Here is a 15,447-nt window from a genome sequence, read left to right as displayed (position 1 = left end):
ACATTTATGTAAGTTTGCTGGCATAGATGGTGAAAGGCTTTCTAAAATGATTGGCTTCAGGACTTCCCTGGTGGTGCAGTGGTTAAGACTCTGTGTTCCCAATGCAGGGGACCCAGGTTCAATCCCTGGTCAGGAAACTAGATTCAACATGCATGCCACAACTGAAAGTTTGCATGCCACAACTAAGGAGCCCGCCTGCTGCAACTAAGGAGCCCACGTGCTGTGACTAAGACCCGGCGCAACCAAATAAATAAATAAATATTTAAAAAAATAATAATAAAAAAATAAAATGATTGGCTTCTTTCCTTAAAGGATGGGACATAGTAGTAATTGCCATACCTCTTTTTAACACTAGCAAATAGCAAGTTAAATAAATAGTGTATCACTTACAATGATTGTTTTTGGTATTAACAGATACCAAAATAATAATGGCATCTATTGTGGACAAGATACTATTTCATAGGCATAACTGTGTTAGGATCACACATGCAGTTCCAACAGACACACCGTTTGTGTTATAAAGCATATGTATAGAGATGTAACCCCAGTGTAATCTGGAGCCATATGCTATGGCTGGAAGGATATCCGTGTTTAAATGTTAACAATTACTTCTAGGAGGTGGGACCCCGTCCACCAATTTGTTATTGTGGTGATTAGCTTCTCCAAATTTTAGAATTCTACATCTTGTATAATTTTTTAAAAGAGGGGTAAGTTATTATCAGGTGCCTAATTTCCACTTCACTTACAAGAAACTCTAAGGGATATAATTTGGTTTTAGTGGCAAGCAGAAAGTTAAGTCTCCAGATAAGCAACATTCTTATGATCACAATCGTTGTTCCGATTAGAACTCAACCTATAAAAGTATAAAACACAAGTCGACAATATAAGAGCTTGAAGTCATATAAGACAACGGCAAACATTTTTTTTTTTTCTATACAACACTGATTTTCCCTAAGAATTCCTTCCTAGGAGTTTCAGATTGCTGTGGATTCCTAGGTAGAAAAAGCCATTAAAAAACATACTTAAGTGTATTTTCACAAAATTCATTTTAATGTTTAGGCTGAGCGTTCAACTCTAGTGTTCAACCTTCACTGGAGGACTTACAATGAGATTGGACACTGTGTCAATAATGGGAAAAGAAAGATGAGTTACACACGGCCCCTGTTCTCAAGGAGCCCTTGGCAGAGTGAGGCAGATATGAACACAGACCTTGCAATGTGAAAGCAACCAGATAAAGGTGTAGTATGAAGTACTACAACAGGTAACAATCTATTCTCGTGTGGGCCATTCACTTGTTCATCCAACAAGTATTTACTGAGCACCTACTATATCTCCCGCATTCTTTCCATCTCTCCACTGTGCCGGACAGAATCTTGGGAAAACAAAGGTGAACAAGACAGGAAGGTACCCGAGACAGAAAGGTCTCAGATTTTTTTTTTTTTAAATAAATTTATGTATTTATTTTTGGCTGAGTTGGGTCTTTGTTGCTGTGCGCGGGCTTTCTCTAGTTGCAGTGAGCGGGGGCTACTCTTCGTTGCGGTGCACGGGTTTCTCATTGCGGTGGCTTCTCTTGTTGCGGAGCATGGGCTCTAGGCACATGGGCTTCAGTACCTGTGGCTCGTGGGCTCTAGTGCACAGGCTAAGTAGTTGTGGCACGTGGGCTCAGTAGTTGTGGCTCGCGGGCTCTAGAGCGCAGGCTCAGCAGTTGTGGTGCATGGGTTTAGTTGTTCTGCGGCATGTGGGATCTTCCCGGACCAGGGCTCAACCCATGTCCCCTGCATTGGCAGGCGGATTCTTAACCACTGCGCCACCAGGGAAGCCCAGGTCTCAGCTTTAATGTCACAGAACCCTTGGACCCTTACCTAATACCATACACAAAAATTAACTCAAAATGAGTCAAGGACCTAAATGTAAGACCTAAAACTATAAAACTCTTAGAAGAAAACATAGGACAAAATCTTCATGACACTGAATTTAGCAATGATTTCTCGGATATGACATCAAAGGCACAGGTAACAAAAGAAAAAACAAATTGGACTTCATGATGATTAAAAAAATTTTGTGCATCGATACTATTTAAAAAAGCTAGTATTCAGTGATTTCTCTGAATTCTATCTCAAATCCCTTCAGTCAGGATAATGATCTTAATTTGGCATATTAGGGTACTTAAATAAATCATGTCAGGTTCATTACTTTATTTTTTAATTTTTGGCTGCACCGGACGGCTTGTGGGATCTTAGTTCCCCGACGAGGGACTGAACCTGGGCCCTCGGCAGTAAGAACAGAGTCCTAACCACTGGACCGCCAGGGAATTCCCAGGTTCATTATTTTAATTAAACCTCACAACAAATTTTGAAGGTTGCATTAATATTCCCACTTAAGGACATTAAGCCTTGAAGAAGTAAATTAGCTTGCACCTGAAATAATACTGATAGCGAAAGGGCAGAAATGGGACTTGAACTCAGTTTCTGTCTCCAGAGTTCATGGTTTCTAACCACCATTCCACGTGGCAGCAAAAGACATGGATAAATGAAAGCAATCTTTGTGCCGTTGGCAAAAAGGGCTGAGCTACTCAAATTGAGACTGAGAACACTGAGCTTGGGATGCTGGTTTCCTCCAGGAGCAGAATCTTACACATATTATCAAATCATTTCAGAGTGACTCCTGGGAGAGGCCATGTACAAATTTAATTATAGTTCACCCAATGACTGCCACCGTTGGACAGAGCAGGACCTATGAACCATATTTTCCTGCCCCCAAAATATCTCCCTCACCAATCTAAAAAAAACAAAAAGCAAAAAAGACACTATCCAGAGTAAAAATGGAGGCAGCCCACAGAATAGCAGCAAATATTTGCAAATCATGTGTCTGATAAGGGATTAATATCCAGAATACATAGAACTTATAAAACTCAACAACAAAAAAACAACCTACCTGATGAAAATATAAACAAAGGACTTTGAATAAACATTTCTCTAAAGAAGATATATAAATGGCCAATAAGCACATGAAAAGACGCTCGACATCTCAAGTCATTAGGGATATGTATAGAAAACAATAAGTACTGGTGAGGATACGGAGAAATCGGAATTCTTGTGTACCATTCGTAGGAACGTAAAATGGTACAGCCACTGTAGAAAACAGTATGGTGGTTTCTCAAAAAATTAAAAATAGCATCACCATATGATCCAGCAATTCCACTTCTGGGTATATACCCAAAAGAATTGAAAGCAAAGTCTTAAAGAGATCTCTGTACAACCATGTTCACAGCAGAATTATTCAAAAAAAAAACAACAAAAATTTGGAAGCAAGCCAAGTGCCCACAGATGGATCAACTGATAAAGTAAATGTGATACATACATACAATGGAATATTATTCAGCCTGAAAAAGGAAGTAAGTTCTGCAACATGCTACAGCAAGGATGCACCTTGAGGACATTATGCTGAGTGTACTAAGCCAGTCACAAGACGACAAACACTGTATGATTCCACTTATATGAGGTACTTAAAATAGTTACAAATCACAAAGACAGAAAGAATAATGGTGGTTACCAGAAGCTGGGGGAAGAGGAGAATGGGGAGTCATCGTTTAATGGATACAGAGTTTCAGTTTTACAAGATGAAAAATTATGGGGATGGATGGTGGTGATGGCTGCACAACAAGGTGGATGTATTTAACACCTCTGAACTGTATACTCAAAAATAATTAAGATGAGATATGGGGATGTATGTATATGTATAGCTGATTCACTTTGTTATACAGCAGAAACTAACACACCATTGTAAAGCAATTATACTCCAATAAAGATGTTAAAAAAAATAAAAGAATAATTAAGACAGTAACTTTTATGTTATGTGTATTTTACCACAATAAAAAATATTCATCTGTAAAAGAAAAAAACGAATGAAGTACTGAGACAACGTTACAGTAGAGAGAAATCTTGAAAGCATCATGTTAAATGAAACAAGCCAGTCACAAAAGGCCACGTATTATATGATTCATTTCTGTAGGAAATGTACAGAACAGGTACATCCAGAGAGACAGAGAATAGACTAGTGGCTGCCAGGGGCTAGGGCTGAGGAATGACTGCTAGTGGGTATGGGGCTTCTTTTAGGGATGATGAAAATGTTCTGCAGTTACACAGTAGTGATGGTTTACACAACTCTGTGAGTACACTAACAGCCATCGATTTGTATGCTTTAAATGGGTAAACTGTGTAGTATCAGGTTTATATCTCAGTAAAGCTGTGAAAAATGATTTTTTTTTTTTAAAAAAAGGTTGATTTTTTTTTTTTTTTTTTGGTGAAATCAACCCTGTAGCTTAGACCCACAAGTTACCAGAGGATACTGAGACAGGAGTAAAATGACCGCTGCAGCATTACCTGCAAATGAAAGCTGCTTTAGGCGGGCGTTTGACCGAGCCTCCTGGACTTTGTCTGTCAATGACTTCCAGGCATCTGTGAGGAAATAAGATAATTCAGTCAAACATCTCTTAATACCAATGATGTGAAAAGATCCCCTGCTAGAACAGTTTTTTGTTGTTTTCTTAGTTTAAATCAGTTCAGTGAATAAGAAAGAAGCTGGGAAGGTGCCCCACCCAACAGTGTTCCTTTCTGTTACAAAGGATACAGAAGTGGTGAGGAGGTTCCCACCTTCTGAAAATGACCCCTGCATCCTCAAAGCACTCACTTCCCCTGAGGGTAGTCCAGGTCCCAAACCTGAATGTGTGGTATTAACTCTACTCCCTCTACTGCTAACCAAAACAATACCAGCACTAACGGTTAACCAGGACTGTGGGAAGGAGATCACAACCTCTCAGTTCCTTACAATTAAGGGGTGTAACTAGAAAACCTTTACAATCCCTTCCAGCTCTAACCTAAGAGTCTACGATCTCTTCCTATCTGTTGGATTTTTCCCACACTCCACACTCAAATACATCTTACGCAGAATGTGTACACTCAAACTAGTTATTTTTTTGTTCTCCTCACATATGTTTTTTTTTTTTCAGTCACCCAGGCCGGAATCTTCAGAGGCATCTTTGAGTCCTCTCTCTCAACCCTCTATATCCAAGCAATCATGAATGTGTCTGTTCTTCTCTCCTTTCCTTTCTTCTTCTACTGGAAGTGGGCTTTATTACCTGACATCTCTATTGCAATAATACTCTCACTAGTGGCCTCTTGCCTCCTAGTGTCTCCATTTCAATCTATCTCATATGCAGCTGCTCACATAAATGGTACTACTGCAGCCCTAGCTGAGCAGAGCCTGTGCTGTTGGGCTGACCTAATTTAATCCACTCACCTTCGATACTTTCCGCACAGATCTGAAAGCCATCATCACTTGAAATTTCAAAAACAAGTCCTTTTTTGGGCTTTTTCTCAGCAATGCTTTCCTTCCGCTTCTGTTCTTGCTGGAGCCAAAGCATCAGTGGAGAGCTGAAATTACTTTCTTCTTCTTCCGCTGTCTTAGGTTCTGTGAGGGAGAAAACAGACAGGGGCCACAGTGGATGCCACAGCAAACACTTACTGAGGACTTTATGCGCGTTTTGTCTCCAGGCCTAACAGCATCACACAGCTGGTTTTATTTACTCCCGTTTACAGGTAACAAACCTGAGGTGCAAAGAGGTGGAGCAGCTTGCCTGAGGTTAGAGCTAGGAAGTGACCAAAACTAGAATTTTTTTTTTTTTTTAACGTGAAGTTATGCTGTCTCTCTGGTAGTTTCTGGTATGACAATCTGACAGTTTTTCAATAAGTAATTGCCCTCAACAGAGTCAAAGCTAAAAAAATAACGATGGTTAACATGTATGAAACGCTACCTATGAGGCACTCTTCTAGGAACTTCCTGTATTAACTCAGATAAACCTCACAACAATCCAATGAGGTAGGTGAGAAATGATCTAAATTTTAAAGGTGAGAAAACGGAGGCAGAGAGAGGTTGAGCAGCCCATGTTCATAGAGCTAGTAAGTGGTAAAGCTGGGATTTCAACCTAGCTGACTGCAGAGTCTGTACTCTCAGCCACCACCCCACACACTGCCTTCTTACAGAGACGAATCAATCCTCTGCAGGAATCAGCAAATCAGCAGAATGTGACTGCATCCCAAATCGTATGGCTAAGCATTTTCTCTGCCTGGTTTTCTTCTGGGAATCCCCTCAACGGAAAAGGACAGAGTCTTATATCCAGAGTTCTCTAGTCTTGAAGCGACTAGTTGTTTACTGATGAAATGCATCAGGACAGAAGTGCTATGGAGATGTATCTGGAGCCATAACCTACCTCTGGCTATATTATATAATAAAAATGGTTCTTGGTCTTCACTAGTGACAACTAAAGGATGAAGACAGCTTATTGTGAGCTATTTCAGTCACACTGCTGTTACAGCAAACAGAGCAGAAGAGTATTTATAGGTTTTAGTTTCGTGTCCTTTGGCCAATCACTTAACATCTTTAGCGCTTTGACTTTTTTTTTTTTTTTTTTAAATCTAGAAAATCAGTAGGTAGAGAAGGTGACTTTTACAGTACTTCTGGCTTGGAAATTCTGATTCTAACCCGTTACCCACCCACATACCTGAATTTTCTTGTTCATCTGCTGGATTCTGTGTTGTCTGAATCTCAGGAAGAACAGCCACTTGCCTACATGAAAAGAAAACCAAATGTGAGATGTAACACCAGCTAGTTCTTCAATTCAAAGATAAAAACTGTCCACAATCTACCATACAGCTGTATCAGTTATACAAAACAACCACTAGACATGAACCACAGCATGCTTTGTGAACAACCTGTTGAATGAACACACCACCACACTACTGTAAGATACATAACATCAACTATCTTTTGTGAGATTCTCTCCCAAACATTTGACATGAATTTTCTGCTTTTGGAGTTGTAGACTGTGTCCTTAAAATTCTTCTCATACCCTTAACTGTTAGAAAAAAATAAAAGGACGCTTGTTAGAAGCAGTTCCGGAGTTCCTTAAGTGAATTAGCTGGTTTAATTAAAAACAAAAGCTGGGCTTCCCTGGTGGCGCAGTGGTTGAGAATCCGCCTGCTGATGCAGGGGAGGCGGGTTCGTGCCCTGGTCCGGGAAGATCCCACATGCTGCGGAGCGGCTGGGCCCGTGAGCCATGGCCGCTGAGCCTGCACGTCCGGAGCCTGTGCTCCCGCAACGGGAGAGGCCACAGCAGTGAGAGGCTCGCGTACCGCCAAAAAAAAAAAAAAAAAAAAAGCAGCCTGCATGATGAACCAGTAAATCATACCTATTTTCACCTTTTATAATTAAATAAATCCTGCAAACAATTCAGATGCAGATCAAGACGGAACTAGTTAAATAAATTACTGTAGGTCTACACAACAGAACTGGAGGCAGCCATTAAAAAATGAAGTGGCACAGAGATATGTGCACGATACAATAGCTGAAAAAAAACAAGTATAGAACGGTATGTACGGCATTATTTATTTTATGTAAAAGGTATATACGGGGGCTTCCCTGGTGGCGCAGTGGTTGGGAGTCTGCCTGCCGATGCAGGGGACGCGGGTTCATGCCCCGGTCCGGGAGGACCCCACATGCCGCGGAGCGGCTGGGCCTTTGAGCCACGGCCGCTGAGCCTGCGCTCCCCAACGTGAGAGGCCACAACAGTGAGAGGCCCGCGTACCGCAAAAAAAAAAAAAAAAGGTATATACAGATTCAAATGTACACCATGCATATCTGTAGGCACAGAAATGTTGGTATGAATGAAAACAAATTACAAGCAACAATTACCTCTAGGCAATAAACTGGGAACAGGGTAGGCAGGAAGAACATGGAACCGTTACCCATTATTTAAATAATTCTGTGTTTTGTTTTGTTTTTTTCTTTACAAGCATGTATTAATTCCATTAAAAAAACTTTGGCCAAAAAAAAAAAAAAAAACACAAATCAGGAAGGACTATTTTCTAAATGAGGTGGACAGAACTGAGTGCTTCACCTCAGGGAACTAAGTCTTACACTTACCCTGCAGGCTGCCCACACTCTTTCTGTGGCGACTGCTCCACGTTAGCTATATCCTGCTGCTCAGCCTCTGCTCCTGGAGCCCTGGAACAGAATCATTTGTATTTTTTCAAGAAAAACAACAGTAAATATGTACCCAACAAGGAGATCACTCTAAAGAAGAATCTAACAGGATCTGATAAAATTTATGAGCTGAGAAAAGTAACCCGTGGTGATACGGGTTAGATAGTGGTTACCTTGGGGGGTACTGACTAAGAGAGGGCACCAGGAGCCTTCTGGAAGACTAGAAATCTTTTATGTTATGATCTGAATGGCAGCTACATGGATGCATACCTAGATAAAAATTCACTTTGTGTACTTTACGTATATTTTAATGAAAATGTTTCAGTAAAGGACACCATGAGATCTACAACAGGTGGTTTTGCCCTCCAGACAGGAATAATCATCCCTTAGTATCCTAACTAAGCCTCAGCGAAAAAGAAACAGGCGCAAACAGCAGCACTGTTCTGAGTCAGAGCAAAGAGCAATGAAAGACATAGTCCTGGGCTTCCCTGGTGGCGCAGCGGTTGAGAGTCCGCCTGCTGATGCAGGGGACGCGGGTTCGTGCCCCGGTCCGGGAGGATCCCACATGCCGCGGAGCGGCTGGGCCCGTGAGCCACGGTTGCCGAGCCTGCGCTTCCGGAGCCTGTGCTCTGCAAGAGGAGAGGCCACGAGAGTGAGAGGCCCGCATACCAAAAAAAAAAGATGTGGTTCTATCCAAGGGACCAACTGCCAACGGATGGAACTAAATTTTACTCCATAAATCAGCACTGTGAGGGGGAAAAAAAAAAAAATCAAATCAAAGCCCAGAAAACCCAAGTAATGTAACGTGGGCCGAGGTGTGTCCCTCCCAGAAGACCACTTCAACAGCCTCTACTCCAGAGCATGAAACCCCTCAGACCCAGCAGAGCCAAGGTCTGCATCTCTCACCCTGTGACTGAGGTCAGGGGTGTCGTGCTGGCTTCTTGGTCTGGAATGTGTGCTTCAGAAGAACTGGTCCGCAAGTGGGAGACTTTGTGCTTCTTGCCACTCCCTTTGTCCAAGGGCAGCTGAATCCGTTTGATTTTTGGTTTGGGTTTCATGGGCCCCGGCACTGAGGGACTTGCTGACTGCTGTCCAGAGGACGGAGAGCCCCCAGGAGAGGTGGAGCTGGCTTGCATAGCTGAGGATAAAGCCTTATTCTGCTCCAGCCCCATGCTATTAGGAGCATCTACCGTCTGGGTAAAGTTGGAGCCCTGGGTCCCTGGAGCAGAATCAAGATCCCGCTGGGAAGAGAGAATCCCGGTTTTGCTGGCGAGGAGCTGGTTCACATGCTGGAGCTGATAGTGTTCTTCTGCTTCCCCTGAAGGTGAAGCAGCCGTTATGCCCGCAGTCTGAGTCGAGGGGAGCACACAGATGCTAGATGCTGCCGTCATTGCAGCAGTAGTGGGAGTCTGTGACGTCCCCAGTTGTGGAAACATTCCTGAACTTGGCGGTAAAGCCACAGGCTGGTCTTGAATCCCCAGGCTCTGCTGGCTGGCTTTGATTAAAAGATTGCTTATGGAGCCAATATCTGGGCTACCAAGCAACCTCGGGTTGGTTAACGCGACATGCCCTGGAACGGACGCGCTACTTGTAGGGGCGGTTGTAGTTTGCATGGATACAACGTTCAAGACGGAGGAACCGGAGGCCAAGCCAGACACAGGCCCTGACGTGAGGTGGCCGGTATCCTGGCTCATGGTGGCTGCACCCGCCGCCGGGGCAGCAGTTCCTCCCACACTCTGCGGTAACAGGGGCGCCTGTTCAAAATACATGATGCCGGACTTAGACCTTTTTATGATGTTGGGGACAGTTCGGTGAGATGAAGTATTAAGTGACCCCAAGTCTAACAGATTGGGATGATTTGGAAGCTGGGAGGGTGTGAAGTTAATCAATGTCATGTTGGAAACCACGTCGGAAGGGGCGATGTTTGAAGGGGTACTAGAGGGAGCGAGTTTTTTATTCTTTCGGGTCTGCAGGCGAGATATGGGTCTCTTCTTGAGTCCAGAGGATGGAGTGGCTACTGTGGTACTGAGATCTGTCCTCTGGCTGGCTTCTGAGACCAAAAGCTGGGGATCTGGAGGAGGCTGGACCCCGATAAGTAGGCCTGAAGGAGGACTGCTGATGTTTGGTGGGAAGCTACTCTGAGTAGCTGCAGGGAAGGAATGTAAGTGCTGGTGATGAGGCATGGGGAGCAATCCTTTGCTAGCAGGAGGGAATAAAGACTGGGAAGTCGGCAGGCTTGGACTGAGTCCTGTGGTTAGGGTGAGACCACTTCCCATGGGCCCCAATACTGACGTGTTTGTCTCCATCACACTGGGTGCAGAACTAACAGAAGAGGTCAGCTGGATTTTTTGGGTCACTCCATTCGGAAGAGTCTGGAGAACATAAAGTGGCTGCATGTTCTGGTTAACGACAATGAGTTTCTCGGTGGCTGGTTTCAGGTGGGGCGGAGTGGTCTGGACAGCGGCGTTAGAAATCTGAGACGGGCCAGGGCTATCGGTAGAGTTGGGCACGTATTTCTGGTTCTGGATAGGAACGGTAGGGGAAACAGGTACCTGAAGGCCAGGGGTGCTACTATTTCTAGTTAAATCCTGATTGTTGCCATGACCTTGCTCCACCGAACCACAAGGAGGGCTGGAGATGTGGTCTGCATCCATGTGACCTTGGATAAAGTGGTCAGGAGTCATGTGGCCTTCAGGGCTGGGATCTACTCCTGGACTCAGCAGGGAGGAGTCACCTTCAGAGGAGGCCACAGATTTTTCTGGGATGGCTCCTCTCTTCTCTCCTGAGTCTGAGATTACAGCTAGCCTACTGGGGTTCTGGCTCGGGACAGTGGGACTCCGGGTGGTCAGGACAGAGAGGTCTGACGGCAGCTCTAGCGGCAACTCGAACTGCTCCTCTGCTGAGATGGAGGAAGAGACACTGCTGTCCACGGCTTCCGTCGTCGGCAACTGCTGAGAAAACACTTCGAAAAGACCCATGTCTTTTTCACGATTACTATCAAGACCCAAACCTTCACCAAGATTCAGGAGTTCCGACGAAGAGGACTCTGGGCTCTCACCCAAAGCCTGCATGGACGGAGTATTCTTCAGTACAAAGTCCATAATGTCTGAGGGCAGGATGTTCCCACAGTCGTCACTGTTGTTGTTGTCTGAATCCGATTTCAGGAGCTCAGTATTATAGGTGTCCAGTAAGTTTTTGTCTGAGGGGGTGCTTGTGTGGACCCTGCGGCTTGACTCCAATGAGCTGAGCTGAGCTTCCAAGGAATCCTGTCCCTGTGTTTTCACTCTGCTCACAGCGTGGCAGTTATCCATCTTTGGCTCATTTTTGTGGCCCACAGAGCTCTTAATGACGTGCTCTTTCTCACCAGTGTCTTCAGGCCGATCCATCTTCAAGTTCTCTGTTCCGTTTTCTTTACTGTTTCTTTTTGGGATCTGGCTGCCTTTCCTCGTTGTGGCTGTGACGCTAGTATCACTCTCTGTCCCATCGTCAACACCATCCAACTGTGAGATTTTGGGGAGATCACATTGCTCCTCCTCCCGAAATAAATTATGGGGTGTCAGCCGTTCCTCTCCACCTGAAGAAATCACTGTCCTAGTGAAATTGTAATAGTATAAATCGTCTTCGTCGGAAGTGCTCAAGTCATCAGCCCCGTCCACCTGTCCTTCAGCGGATCTCTTGCCTCGCTTCTTCCCAGTTGAGCTGCTGTAAAACGGAATGTCTTCTTCGCCATAGGACCTTACTCCATAGAGTGGGGTGAGCCCAAAGAACATGTTAGAACGTGCCCGGGCACTGCGACGGGGATATCTCCTCTTGAAAGAGCCATCCTCCTGAGGTTTGGGGCCATCTGGAAGCATTAGGTTTCTGTCCTGTACTGGAAGATTCTGATAGTTATTACTTTGAGAATCCTGGGATGAGGTATTATTCGGGCTTGCTTGGGCGACTGGACCATCTCCTGGACCTTCGGAAGTGGAAATTGGTTCTGTTGGAGATGCTGACTCTATCTGCAAAGGGGAAAGAGGACTACTTTCTTTTAGGGTATTCTTGGACTGACTCTCACCCTCCATTTTCAGAGGTGTCAGTGTTACTTTGACTGTGCGTTTCCGGGGTGTCTGTAATTCCTTGGCAGACCCTTCTACTTGCATGGATGGAGCTTTGGGGACTCCTGGAATAGAATGGACTTTGTCCCCAATCTTATCAGAGGAAACATTATTACATGGTCGTTGCCCCATGAACTCAGGAGGCAAAACTTCATCAACAAACTCTGGCTTTAGGTTTCCTTCCTCACCAGTTGCCACCTGACCAGGTTCCAAAAAAGATTTACTGGAATGCTTTTCTTTGAACATTTCTTTACAAGATTTTTTCCCTTTCTGTCTCCTGTCTCTGGAGCTGGATCCCACATGTTCGTTGATGATGGACGATCTGTTGCTCACTCCAGATAGCTTCAAGGTTTTGACTTCAGTATCTTCATCGGGAGGGGAGTTTGCTGACTGGTTGGAATCTGTCTGTTGGTCTCGATCATTCCTCTGCCCTCTCAGATGGAGTGGCGGGAACGGGAGGGCCTCTTTAGAAGAAAATGGCACTGAAGACAGTTCAGCAAAAGTGCCCGTTTTACTAACATTTAATTCTCCAGCTGTTGCATTATGAACCTGTGGGGCCAGTTTCGGAAGGCCAGGGTAAGCCACATTATGTGCCGATCCCTCTGAGTTCTTGGAACTCGGCATTTTGGTCTTCTCTCCCTTCGAAGAGGAGCTCTTGGATGTTGAGTCTGAAGCACTGGAATGCTTCATTTCTGAAGATGAAGAGCCATCGAAGTGACTGGTTTTAGTGCCCATAGTAACTACCGTCCTTTGCAGATGTGAAGAGGTGGGAGTGTTCTGCCCTAAATTAGTGTTAGAATTCAGTGGCCCTAAGACATGATCAACCGCTTTGGCACTTGACTCGAGATCTGCAGCGGTCCCTATGGTGGCGACTGAGGAAACACTATTCCTGGAGTAAGCGCTCCCAGTTCTCATTGGAGACATTATCCGGAGTTTAGACCGCTGGGGTGACAGGGAAGAAGTACTGTGACGCCTGGAGCCAATGCTTCGAAGTCCAGAGGAGAGTAAAGGGTCACCCACTGTGACTATCTCATGAGTGGTTGGGGTAGGGCTTCCTAAACGAGAGAGAAAGTAATAAAGTCCATTACAGATCGGACACATGTGCTATACCACTGGTTTCAATGACTTGGCTAGATATGTTTACAGCTAACAGAAAATCAACGTTTTCCATTGGCAGAAGTCACCACGATAAAGGTGCCTGACAGTATTACAAACTAATCTTTGAGCTGACCTCCTTGGGTCAGGTAGGTCAGTGAAGTCTTTTACCTGCAGAAGGCAGTGGCCGACAGCCAGGGGATCTCTGTGTTGGAGAATAGCTGGGTGTTCGAATCCTAGGGACCTTTGAGATGACGTGATAGAAACAGGAACCAGAGGTTTGTGAATGAGGAGGTCGATCTGGTGATGGAGGATTTACAATTTCAGCTGTGTTTTGACTTTCTTTAGGTGAAATTTCTGTGGCAGGAAATAAAAACTCTTACTAAAAAAGTTTAATTAAGATATCAAACAAATGAACCAAGAAAAAGCCAGCTGTCAGGTAAGTACCAAAACAGAAGCAAATGTGACCTCCCAAAGCAATGCCTTTTTCCCACCCGTCAATCACAATATTCCCCCAAATCGAATTCAAGTCCCATCTTGATTAAAGACTAACCTGCAAAAGATGTTGGACTGTGAGCAATGGTCCTGTTTTCATCATGTTCAACAGTGCTGTTGATATCTGGCTCTACAACCGGAGGACGGCACTCCACTATCTTGCACGTGTACACGCAGCGTTTGCGAGCATCCGTGGTGCTCCAGTACACCCGAGAACACCTGCACGCAGATGGTAACGATCACCGTGAGTGCGAGGACAGAAGCAGAGACTGACATTTGTCAAAACCTCTTCTCAGCCTAGGTTCCCTGGCCTCCTTGATTTATAAAATTTAGCTTTATTTCATGGATTCTTATTAGAGGGTCTCCTGGTTAGGGTCTTCCAAGTTTTTTGAAGTCCTTGGTTTTTCCTGGCCTCTCAGAAAACAGCATCAAATCCTTTTTTATTGTGTTGTAAGCAGGGGACAAAATTAGTAAAACAGCCTAAAATGCAAAGAAAAAAAAACCAACTAACTATTGATACTATAAGAAATAGTTATTGGCCTTCAGGAAGGGATAACTGCCCCACCATGTGTACAAAGTGAGGAAAGAACAAACCTGGCATATTTCCTTTGGGAGAAAAGCCCCACGAGACAAGAGAAATGGAACTGCTTCAAGTCTGCTGGATGCTGACGGAGCCTAGCTCTTTAAGAGCTGCCAGCTAAATGTGGAGTAGAGACTGTGTTTTCACAATTGAAATGCAGAATAAATCAGAGTATATAGAACAAAAGGGAGACTCCAAAGGGGAAGAGAGAGGAAGCGAATTTTAAATTTATATCATCAGTTTGCTAGAAGTTTAAACAATTTGCTTCATGTGGGAAAGATTACAAATTCTTACTGGACTATTTGATTGTTATTGTAGGGGTTATTTTTAGAAAGACCTGGAAAATGTAAAATGAGGACAGAGGCATGAGGTGTTTGATCCCTGACAACAAACTGGACTTCTGAACTGAAGTGAACAGAATTTAGTGGAACCTTCAGAGACTGGCCTGGTGTTTTCTACCTAGGTTTTATTTGGAAATGTTTCTGAAATTATGTCAACAATACTTTCCTTCTACAACTGGATCTAGCTGACATAAAATGATACTTTAGTCCCAATCTACGAGAAGTAGCAAAAAAAATAAAAATAAAAAAATAAAAGGAATTAGTTAAAAGTCGCTAACAAGTATGGCTCTACATTTAATGACCTACTCACTGCTTCAGGGTGCTCAAGGGGTGGGGCTGCTGTCTTCTCTCTACAGAGCTACTTACTGATATCCAATAGGAAAGAGCTTATCCTCACAGTCAGAGAGATCGTTCAGAATCCCTAAGCAGTCAATTGTCATGGAGCCTGAGTAAGAAAAGAAGAACTGATCAGAGGCAATCATGAGAAGGCCCACTTTCTAACTGAACACTAGGAAGTACCCCAGTGCCACAGCCAGCCTTCCCCGACAACCAAGGCCCATGTCATACCAATCATCATGTGGATATTTTCTGGTTCTAAGCCATTGAGAAACTTCCTTCTCAAGCTGATTCCTTCAAAGTCCACAAACACTCTTCTAAAAACTTCAAATCCATTCTCAGGAACCACCTTAAACGAAAAGCCAGGGTAGCTATTAGGCTATCCCTTTTACATACCATACTCATGATACTGACTCAGAGGGAAAGTGCAGAGCATATCTCAAAATCACCCTTCTGTTTCACT

General features: G+C 44.1%; 1 protein-coding gene across 7 annotated transcripts in view; it reads right to left on the bottom strand.

Annotated features, from left to right (window-relative positions):
• Positions 1 to 15,447, bottom strand: part of KMT2A (lysine methyltransferase 2A) — a 76,346-nt gene that overhangs the window by 8,112 nt on the left and 52,787 nt on the right. For all 7 annotated transcript variants that reach the window (XM_079929788.1, XM_079929792.1, XM_079929790.1 and 4 more), the window contains 9 exons: positions 15,216 to 15,333; positions 15,015 to 15,093; positions 13,786 to 13,946; positions 13,404 to 13,589; positions 8,947 to 13,192; positions 7,981 to 8,061; positions 6,560 to 6,624; positions 5,299 to 5,469; positions 4,383 to 4,457 (listed from right to left, as the gene is read on the bottom strand). In XM_079929788.1, the coding sequence (XP_079785914.1) occupies positions 4,383 to 4,457; positions 5,299 to 5,469; positions 6,560 to 6,624; positions 7,981 to 8,061; positions 8,947 to 13,192; positions 13,404 to 13,589; positions 13,786 to 13,946; positions 15,015 to 15,093; positions 15,216 to 15,333 (5,182 nt within the window). The remainder of the gene's footprint in view (positions 1 to 4,382; positions 4,458 to 5,298; positions 5,470 to 6,559; positions 6,625 to 7,980; positions 8,062 to 8,946; positions 13,193 to 13,403; positions 13,590 to 13,785; positions 13,947 to 15,014; positions 15,094 to 15,215; positions 15,334 to 15,447) is intronic.

The sequence above is a fragment of the Stenella coeruleoalba genome (genome assembly GCF_951394435.1).
Source record: "Stenella coeruleoalba genome assembly, chromosome: 8".
NCBI lineage: Eukaryota > Metazoa > Chordata > Mammalia > Artiodactyla > Delphinidae > Stenella > Stenella coeruleoalba.
Note: the sequence above shows the minus strand (reverse complement) of the source record. Positions and strands in the feature narration are given on the sequence as shown.